The following is an 11222-nucleotide window of genomic DNA, read 5'->3' on the forward strand; positions in this document are numbered from 1 at the left end:
TCCTGCATTACCCCTATTTGATTTTGTATTTATAACCCTGTATTCACCTGACCAAAATTCTTGTTCCTCCTGCCACCGAACTTCACTAATTCCCACTATATCTAACTTTAACCTATCCATTTCCCTTTTTAAATTTTCTAACCTACCTACTCGATTAAGGGATCTGACATTCCACGCTCCGATCCGTAGAACACCAGTTTTCTTTCTCCTGATAACGACGTCCTCTTGAGTAGTCCCCGCGCGTTGATCCGAATGGGGGACTATTTTACCTCCGGAATATTTTACCCAAGAGGACGCCATCATCATTTAACCATACAGTAAAGCTGCATGCCCTCGGGAAAAATTACGGCTGTAGTTTCCCCTTGCTTTCAGCCGTTCGCAGTACCAGCACAGCAAGGCCGTTTTGGTTATTGTTACAGGGCCAGATCAGTCAATCAACAAGACTGTTGCCCCTTCAGCTACTGAAAAGGTTGCTGCCCCTCTTCACGAACCACACGTTTGTCTGGCCTCTCAACAGATACCCCTACGTTGTGGTTGCACCTACCGTACGGCCATCTGTATCGCTGAGGCACGCAAGCCTCCCCACTAATGGCAAGGTCCATGATTCATGGGGGGAGGGGGGGGGGTGATATACATATGTGTGTGTGTGTGTGTGTGTGTGTGATATACATAGTCAACAACAAAGAAGAAAACCAGAAGAAGACATCACTGACTACGATTTCTAGATATACATTGCCCCCCTCCTTCCTTCCAAATGCCACACCAGCAGCTACAGTAAAAAAAGAAAAAAAACAGGTCTAGATGAATATAGTTTAAGACTGTTTATTTTTAAGTAACATTTCTCGATGTATGCGTGTATGTACAAACGCATGAAGATGAACAAATTATGTTCAAACGTGGTGCATTATGTTAGAGTAAGCATAAAATAAAATTGATTGGTAGCAGAAACTTGAAATAAATAATTTTCCCACACAGTCACGAATTACAAACATAACCATTATGGCTGAAAACAATTATGTCCCTTGTATTTTTCATATTTTATGTGTGTGAATAGCAGCTTAAAGTTCTCAAATGCCTCCTTCATGTTAACTTCATGAGCAGTCGGACAGAAGAAAATGTGTTCCCATTGTGGAGAAGTACTGCTTACAGACTATGTTTGCTAGAGTCTATGATCAAGCGCAAATCACTTGCACTGTAACCATGGCCAAGATTCCCCGCAACGAATTCGGTGTCATTTTAAAAAACCATGTCACATTCCTTGAAGAAATATTCAGAAAAAAAGAGCATGGCGTTTAGGACAAGCATTCACCTTCGTATCAGGAAGAAATCGAGAAGTTAGTAGCTCGACAATTTTAGATCACGAATAAGATCACTGAAGCCTCGCTGAGAAAAAAAAATGTGGCTCACTCGATGCACAGGGGGCGTAAAATGTTGTCTTCTAGGCGCTCGAATATGTACTCATCTTCACTCACTGTCAGATTGTCAGGAGACACAAGTACAGGCAATTGTTCACCGTGACGTATAGGTTTTAAAGAAGATCGTAAATTAGGATATTCTTGATTTAGAGGTGACATTTCCATTTCGCAGAAATAACAGTTTGTTGTGTGACAGATCCATTTGTTCTCTACAAATCATAGGGGCACCAAAGGACATGTGTGTGATCCATATAACTAGCCTGTGAGGAGCGTAACACATGTCAAATAGCGTATGTGGGGCCAATTTTTTGTGTTAGTCGCCATCCTTGCAACAACAGATAAAGTTCATAGCACTTATTTACAAGAGGTTTAAGTTTTTGTTTTTGCGATTTCAGAGTTAACTCGCCACAGATACAACAAAAAGAATTTGGATTATTTACCCATGTGCGAGGCATTTCTTCTTCTGAGTTTACACAAAACACAAACCTTCACGAACCTAAAATAATTAAATCGCAAGGTCAGAGCTCTCTCGCTGCTGAGACTGATGCAAAAAACACAACGCGATGCGATGCAACGTGAGCAAGACTCATCGGCCTCCTTCGTATCCTGGCGGCGAATGTCGGGACTGAGGATCGTCTATGAAATTCCTTCTATATATTTTGAATGCTTACCAGCAATTACATCAACAACAAATAAATAATAACAAATTAATCAAGCAATACCAAAGTAAACAATATGCAGTATTTTATAGATAGTGGGTACAGCATCACGAAAACTGGGCCCGATTGGGAAGAGGGTATTTCATTTCCTAATACAGTTACAACGCCTTAACTAAGTGCAACGTTCACATTCTTTGTAACAAAAGTTCTGCTGGCCAGTTTAATTAGAAACTTAAAAGAAAATTATTAGTGGGCCTACCATCGTCGACAGAGGCAATCAGTGCCTGTACCACCTGGAACTGCAGCTACAAGTTCTGAAGACAGCCCACAGTGGAGCTAATAGTTCAACTTCACGTGTCGTACGTGGCTGCTGAAAGAAATTTTTGTTTTTAACTCTACTGCTTTGAGCAGGAATATGTACTCTACAAATGAAAAGGAAATTTCTGGTTGCTTAACAAATTGTTGCAACTGGGGGTAAGTATTTTCATTAAAACATAAAACTGAAATATTACTCTCGTCAGCCAGTACTAAAATTACGATAAAATTTTTCCTGTTCCTAACTTTTGTTACTTAGACTCGTCGAAGATACATGTCTTTACTAATTCAATACTTAGGTTATTACGAAAGTTCCTTTGTATTTAAAAATATAATATTTTTTATTGCTTACCAAAGTCCATTTGCTCGGACACACCCACACACATTATTTTTTATTTTTATCTATTTGTTCAAATTTTTTAGCGCTGTTCATTCCTCCGTGAATTTTTTTAAAGGCACAGAGTTTCAATAACGTCTCCTAGAGACAAGGTGGTGTTGGTTTAAGGGAGTCCGCTTTTATTATTTCTGGCTACAGCGCTGCTCTCTGTTGGTTAACGTTGTACCTATATTCTATACCGTTTTGTTATTGCGTTCATAGAGCGCAACTTCTTCGTCTAGTAATATTTTTCCACCCAGACTCCGTGACGACATATGAGAAACACAAGAAACAACGTTTAAAATGTAGTTTTTGGTGATAGTACACACATTCGTCACTCATTTCGACAAAAGTGAAACTGATGAGAAATTTTTTGAAATATTTAGTGACTTCAGGGTGCACTACAACCTGACAAAGACCTATTATGTCCAGGTGTGACCTTAAGAGGTGGCCTTTTGTACTTAGCGGCTAGAGGAGAACTATTATAGACATCTCCGGCGGTAATTCGGAAGAATACCGCCCTTCGATTGTGCCATTCCAGCACTAATGGAAGCGTTACGGTTTCAGGGGCCAGCCAGCCAGCCAGCCAGCCAGCCAGCCAGCCGAGTAGCAGCGGTCCAGCCGAGCAGCAGAGCAGCAGCAGCGGTCCCGGCCAAGAGCAGCGGCGGCGGCGGCAGCGGTCCCGGCCAGCGGCAGCGGTCCAGCCAGCCAGCCCTCCAGCAGCAGCAGCCCCGGTCCCGTCCGCGGCAGCAGCAGCAGCTGCAGCGTTCCTGCCAGTCGTCGCCAGCGCCAGCGCCAGCAGCGTGGGACTGGTCCTCGTCTTCGTCCGTCCCCAGTTTTTTCCTCTCCTTTTCGTCCTGTGCTGTTTTCGTTCATCCCTGTCATCATGTCAGCCCCCACCACCACTGCCACTACTACCACCACTGCCATTGTGTACACTTCGCCCTCCGCCGCCACCACCACCATTTACATGGTGTGCCCAGTCACCATCACCCCTCTTTCCATCCCTCCTCTTCTAACTCTCCCTTCGCCCTCGCTCTTTGTCGCCCCCTCCCCAGCTTCTTCCTCCCGTTCCTCTCCATCTGATCCTTTCCCCCCACTCCCCCAACCTGTCACTGCAGCTCCAGCTAGGGTGGTGGCCCGTCGTGCCACTGCCCACGCCCAGCTCTCCCCAGCGCCTTCGCCATCACCGCCACCGCCACCACCATCGCCGTCGCCGTCGCCGTCGCCTTTATCATCACCATCTCTGGCGCCGCCTACTGCGCCCACGCCGGGACCTGCCACTTCCCGCCACCTTCCTATAGCTCCGTCCCCCATGTCACCACCCACCCGTCTGCTGCCATTAAACGCCCTAGTGGCGCCACCCCCTCCTCCGCTCCCAAAAAGGCTCGCCCCGTCCTCCTTCCCCCCCCCCCAGGATGCCATGGATGTCTGCCTGCCTGGCCCTGCTCCCTCCGCCTCTTCCTCCTCCTCCTCCCCCCCTCTTTATACAAATACCTCCTCTCCCATCTCGATCCTTCCCTTCTGGAGGCCCGGAACCTCTCCCTCCTCCTCCGCCAACACTTCCCTGGTGCCCCCATCTCACTCCTCACTCCCAGGGGGGATTCAGTTCTCATCTCCTCCCCCAGCCCCACCCTCCATACTGACATCGTCTCCCGTGTCCCCATCACCCATTTTGGCCCTAACGCCTACCTCACCCCTGCTCCTTCACCATCTCCTACCTTCCAACCCCAACCCCCGCATCACCTGCCGACCCTCACTGCCGCGATCACTCGGCTTAGTCCGACGATCATGGAGGAGCAGGTGTTGTCGGAGCTCAAGGCACATCCCTTGCTGGAGGTGCGGGTGGTCTGCTGCATTTTTAACTCGACCGGCCCCACCCGCCTTATTCGGGTTTTCTCCGAGGACGCCCCCTCCACTGACCGTCTCCTGAAGGAGGGTACCCTCCTCTTCAACCAGCACTTTTAAGGTCGACCCCTCCCGTTCCCCTCTTCAATCCCTGCGCTGCCAGAGGTGTCTGCGCTATAACGAGCACCCAGCAGCCGAGTGCCGCGAGGCTCCCACCTTCCCGCATTGTAGGCAAGCGCACTTCCCCTGGCAGTGCCCTAACCTTCAATCCCCTCCCTCCTGTAATACATGCAATCTCCCCCCTCCCATCTACTCCCAAAAGTGTAAAGCCCGACCCCCTCCGACCACTCCTGAACTCACCGTCCCTGTCCGTCCTCTGGACGCCCCCGCCCCTCCTGGAAATTCCCTTCGTCCCCCCCACTGCTGAGGACATCATCAGGTTCCTCACCATTGTCCTGCAAAACGTCCACCCTTTCCAGCGCCCTCACACCCTCCAACAGGTCTCCCTCGCCGCCCATTCCGTCTTCCACCTACAAATGTATGCCACCTACTCCCACAACCGGGCCCATTTCACCTTCTCCCGTCTCGACACCATCATCTAAATCCCTGTCATGATGTGACAGCACCGTATTCTGCTCAACAACATCCATTCCCTTCCCGCCAACAAGAACCTCTTCATGCACACCCTTGCAACCCACCGTGTGGATGCCTTCCTCCTCAATGAAACCTTCCTCCAACCCCACCACACCGTCCACACTTCACCCTACCTTCTCCACGGCTCCGATAATCCCCTCTCGATTGCGCGTGGCGGAGTTGCCATTGGCCACCACCGCCAGATCCCGGTTCAGCTCCAACCTCTCTTTCATGACCCCACCGAACACCTGATCCTTAGTCTCTTCTTCCCTGGCCTTACCGTCACTGGCGCCACCACCTATGTCCGCCCTAACGCTCCTATTCCTTTCGACTTCCTCTCCCACATTGATCATGCCTTCTCCTCCTACGTGATCGCCGCCGACCTCAACATCCATTGTCGCTCTGCCACCCAGTTACAGCAGTGGCATCGGTTCCTTTCCACCCTCCAAGGCGACCTCGTCCCCATTCCCCAGCACACCCACCCCCAATCCAACTCCACTCCCGATGTCATCCTCTCCTCCCCCAACCTCCTTGGCCGCATAGCGGTGGATGTCCTGGACCCCATTGGCTTCGACCATCTCCCTGTCCTCCTCACTGTTTCAGACGGTCGTCGCCCCCGCCCCGACCCTCATAATGACCCTCCCCTGAAGTACGTCCATGATTATTCCCATGCCAACTGGAATGCCTACCGGGATACCCTCTCCACCAGGGTCGAAGGCCACCCCTTCACCTACCACCACCCTGACGCTGTTACCCATGCCGCCTCCTTTCTCCAGCAGACCTTGCCTGAGGCCGTGGAGGCCCACGTCCCTACTGTCGCCATCCACCCCTACCGTCCTACCTTACCCCCACAGGCCGTCCTCCTCCTCCATGAATCCCGCCGTCTCTACCGTGCCTTCCTCCACACGTGTGACCCGGACACACTACGACGCCACTGGCAACTCCAACGACACATCCGAAACTTGCTCGCAGCTAAGAAACGCCGGGACTGGCGACTGACATGCACCCGTTTAAATGCTACCCTACCTATAAACTCGTCCAAGTTCTGGTCAGCCTTCCGTCGCCTTACCGGAACTAAACCCTCCCCCTGCTATCCTCTTCTCCATGATGATCACCCCTTCCCTGACACCCTTAGTAAGGCCAATCACTTTGCTTCCTACCTTTCTGATGTCTTTTCCATCCCTGACGATCCCCAGTTCGATTACTCCCTCTTCCCAGACGTCCGCGATCGAACTGACACCTCTGTCCCTCCCCTCGCACCTGGTTTCCAGTACTTGGACAACATTGCACACACGGAACTCAATACCCCCCTCACTACACAGGATCTCATTGCTAGACTCCGCACAAAACGCAACACCGCTCCTCGTCACGATCGTGTCACCTACCGCCACCTTCGTGAAGCTCCTGTCTCTTTTCTCTCCACCCTGGCCAGGCTCTACAATGTAGTCCTGTCCACCGGCTACTACCCCGACCTGTGGAAAACCTCCCATATCCTGATGTTCCTTAAACCCGGTAAATCGCCATCCGCCGTCTCCTCCTACCGTCCCATCAGCCTTACCTCGGTCTTCAGCAAGGTCCTGGAATCCATCCTCACCTGACACATCCACCAGCATCTCCGCCAGCACCGCCTCCTTCCCATTACCCAGTGTGGCTTTCGACCGTCCTGCTCTTCCAATGACCTTCTCCTCCGCCTCACTCATCTCCTTTCCGAACAGCTAAATTCCCGTCGCTCTGCAATCTTCCTCTCCCTGGACCTCGAACGTGCCTATGACCGTGTATGGCATTCCGGTCTCCTCTTCAAGCTCCAAACCTTCGCCCTTCCCATTAATTACGTCCGTCTGATCGGCTCCTTTCTCTCCCACCGTCCTTCCTACGTCACCATCCATAACACAGATTCCTACACCTTTTTTCCCTCCGCCAGTGTGCCCCAAGGCTCCGTCCTCTCCCCCCTTCTGTATACAGTGGACATGCCCCCGAGTTACCCCCCGTCCACCTTCTCCAGTTTGCCAATGACACCACCTTCCTTTCCCTCGCCCCCACCCTGCAGCGTTCCCAACACCTTCTCCAATCCCATCTCGACCGGTTCACTGCTTGGTGCAACCAGTGGTTGGTCAAGGTCAGTCCCTCCAAAACCGAGGCGATCATTGTAGGCAAAACCACCCCTTCCTTCTGCCTCCTTGATTTCTATCTCACCATCTATGGCCATCCTATCGCCATCACCCCCACCCTTAAGTACCTTGGCGTCACCCTCGACCGTCGCCTCTCCTGGACCCCCCATCTCCGGACAATCCAAGCCAAGGCATGCTCCCGACTCCGTCTCCTCGAGCTCCTTTCCGGCTGTACGTGGGGTCTGGACCCCTCCACCATACTCCACACCTATAAATCCCTCATCCGCCCTATCCTCTGTTACGCCCATCCTGCCTGGATCTCCGCCCCCCCTACCTTTTACAAATCCCTTTAGATTCTTGAACGCCATGCTCTCCGCCTCGCCTATCTGTCTCCCCTCCCCCCACGCGGATCCTGTACGACCTCATTCCATTCCCCCACCTCCTCCTTTTCCTTGAACGGATACGGATCCTGTACACCTCCCGAAATTCGATCCTCCTCACCCGCTCGTCTACCCCATCCCCTCCCATCCCTGCCTGCTGCCGTGCCTGTATTCCCACGTCCCACCCAGTCTCCATCTCTCCACCCTCCTTACCCTCTCCCAAGGTGGCTTCCGCCAGCTCCCTCTCCCTGATGATGCCCTCCTCCCCTCCATATACCCCTCCTACCAACTTTGATCCTCCCTCCCTCTTCCTATGTTTGCTCCTTTGGGCACCCTCCTCTCCCTCTTCCCTCCCTCCTCCATTTCTCCCCACTCCTGCCCTGGGCTTCCCCTCCCCTGTCCCTCTACTCCTCCCCCCATCTCCTCAGCCATTGGCATCTTTGTTCTCCCCTCTCCCCCCTTCACCCTTCCTCCCCTCTTGGCAGGTCCCCGGACTCGTACACGCTACGTGGACATTCGCGCGCCTGAGATCATCGCCATCAGTGTCTCGCGTGTGCCGTCGTGTTTAGTGTTCAGTGTTCACCGTCGCACTCCATCGTTCACCTGTGCGATCGCCATCTTCAGTGTTTGTGCGTCGTGTCAACAGTTTGTAGTGTGGATTATCGTCGAGTGTGAACGGCTCCGTGTTTGTCTTTATGTGTCTACTGTTTTATTACCCACCGTTATGTCACTTATGTGTATTCTTTCTGTTGTTTATTTATCTACTCTATGGCTGAAGAGCGGCGTAACGTACTGCTGACAGCCTACCTGTTTGTACTGGTTTGAAAATAACAATAAAGAAAAAAAAACTATTATAGACATACAGGGCTGTGTGATACTGGTGTCATTTAGCAGCATTCTAATTGAAATTAAAACTTCTGCAAAGTTGCTTTAATGCGGTAAATGTTTTGGTATCCGCAATATATATATATATATATATATATATATATATATATATATATATATATATATATATATAAACCTTCCCAGGATGTGGTACTACAGATGTGATAACCACTAAAGTAGTCCAGGTTTGACACGATCAGCCAGCCTTCAAAGCCTCCTCCAACCATCGTAAAGCCAGTTACGAGGTCTTGCTGAAAAACAATGTCTCCGAATTTTTTATGTAAAAACTCTTAAATGCTTTTATGAAACAAACTTTACTAACATAAAAAATCTTTATTGTTCATGTCTACATATTTGCAGTCCTCTACCGCTAGGGGACTCCAAAATGTAGAATGTAACATGACAGTGTGTAAAGTAACTATATCGACGCATCAGAAACAGCGTGCTGTAATCGAATTTCGAATTAGAGGAATTCGTCCACACATGGAGCACCCCCTCGTTCAGCTCGACAATACCGTACCACACACGAGAACTGCGACATCTGCAACATTCAGACTCTAGGGTGACTTATGCTGAGAAATAAATGTGTAGAGATGAAGAATGAAGATGTAGAATGTCAATTACGTTTTTTTTATTTATAAAGGTTTAAGTGTTTTCACGTAAAAAAATACCGGAGGCATTATTTTTCAGCACGTCCTCGTATGTGAGGTTTCCGAAAATCATTTCATTAGTACGCTGAAATTTTGCTTTAAATAGTCTATAACTGATTCCTTCGACATCATTCTGCCACTGAGGAAACACTCTGACTGTAATGAACAAGACGGCAAGAAGGTACAGCCTAAGCTTTCCGCTTATCTTCTACACGTGATGTGTGCATCTGGAAAGTGAGGTCTGAAGTCGATTAGGACACTGCGCCTCCCCTGAACTGAATTCTGTGGATGAGCTGCACGAGAAGTGTGGCCGATCGCAATACAGAAGAGCTACATCCAGATCTCCGGTAGACTATTCTGGTGCGAATTTTTAGCTATGTTCTGATTTCAGATAAGTGCACCAACCTGATTGCGCGCAACAGACCAGATCGATTTCTACCTCGTCTTTGTGGAATGCGAGCGAGTGCTCCGTCTCTTGTGAACTCCACGTCAACAGGGCGTTATACTTTTAACGTTTTCGTGAGTTTCACTTCTGGCCTCTGGAAACCTGTGTAATTTACTATTGTATGTGGTGTGCTGCGTTTCCTCTGGGCTGCAACACCAGCAAAATACTGCATGCCGGATCTGTTAGTATTACGTGGCCTAAATTACCTTTGATTGTTCTTCATCCAGCGTCGTAGCTTCTTAATTTTGTTCTCGTTGTCCGGCTACTCCGTACCACGAACGTGCGCGAACTTATTTCTGTTGACGTCGTACCCAGGCGGGGTGGCGCTGTAAGAGAGTGTCTCACCACTTCGAACTACTGAATGACGTTCCAACTATTTACATCAATTGTGAAGTCAGATCCAAATATCAGTACGTCATAAACTCAGACTGATCGATCAATACGTCTGACCATATCGAACTAGACTTAAGATCCAAGATTTACAATCTTCATTTGTCTTGAGCGTTTAGATAGCAGTATGTCCGTTTTCTCTGAGGTGTTCTTGATACCTTTAAGGGTATATACGAAGACAGTAACTTGTTCTCGAAAAACACTTACTGTTGATGACCGTGCAGCTTTTCCCTGGAATAAACGATGACTAACTGACAACCTCAGCTGCCGACAGATGTTGTTGATATACCTTGATGTGAACAGCTGAAAATGTGTGCCCCGACAGGGGATTCGAAAGCTGCACGGTCATCAACAGTAACTGTTCTTTCGAGAACAAGTTACTGTCTTCGTATATATAGTTAAAGGCTACCCAATCATTGACCTTCGTCTGTGTGAATGCGCACAGGTTGCCCAAACTCTTACGGGAATCGCCAAAGCGTGCGCGAGTTATGAGTGGTTGGGCAAATGTCTATAAGGTACAATACATATGTAGAATTGTCGACAGTTGGGAATGTGAGTCTCACGGGAAGCGTGCAAGGGATAAGTCCCTGCAGTCGCACTATTCGTCTGTGTCCTCGGTGGCTCAGATGGATAGAGCGTCTGCCATGTAAGCAGGAAAACCCGGGTTCGAGTCCCGGTCGGGGCACACATTTTCAGCTGTCCACATCGAAGTATATCAACAACACCTGTCGGCAGCTGAGGTTGTCTGTTGATCAACCTTTAAGGGTGTCACCAAGGCACAGGAGCCCACGTCCAGCAAGTGCTCCTGCGCTCACAACGCCGCCCCTAAGGCGGGCCGCAAGATGAGACGCAGGCCCGTGAGGTGACGCAGGGGGGCTCACGCCAAATTCCTCACGGCAGTGTGAGTCACGGCGACAATCATCGCCAGTTGGATCGCAGTTTCAATACGTAGTTTGCTGAGGAACTTTGGCTCTGGCAGAGATGGCGACTACTTCTGCTATGTTAATAGATATAAGTTCAGAATCGGATTCCGATTCTGGGTTTGAGTTCGAAACGGTGTGTTACATAGCTTTGATGAAACTGGCTACAGGTTCTCACGCCGAAGAAGGCACGAGGAG

At 49.7% G+C, this 11222-nt stretch overlaps 1 protein-coding gene across 1 annotated transcript in view; it reads left to right on the top strand.

The window, feature by feature from the left end:
• The window catches only part of LOC126252393 (cingulin-like), a 58201-nt gene extending 47231 nt beyond the window's left edge, over positions 1-10970 (top strand). The window contains exon 3 of the mRNA XM_049953284.1: positions 10869-10970. Coding sequence (XP_049809241.1) covers positions 10869-10970 — 102 coding nt within the window. The remainder of the gene's footprint in view (positions 1-10868) is intronic.
• The last annotated feature ends 252 nt before the right edge of the window (positions 10971-11222 follow it).

This window comes from Schistocerca nitens, chromosome 4, assembly GCF_023898315.1.
Source record: "Schistocerca nitens isolate TAMUIC-IGC-003100 chromosome 4, iqSchNite1.1, whole genome shotgun sequence".
Taxonomy (NCBI): Eukaryota; Metazoa; Arthropoda; class Insecta; order Orthoptera; family Acrididae; genus Schistocerca; species Schistocerca nitens.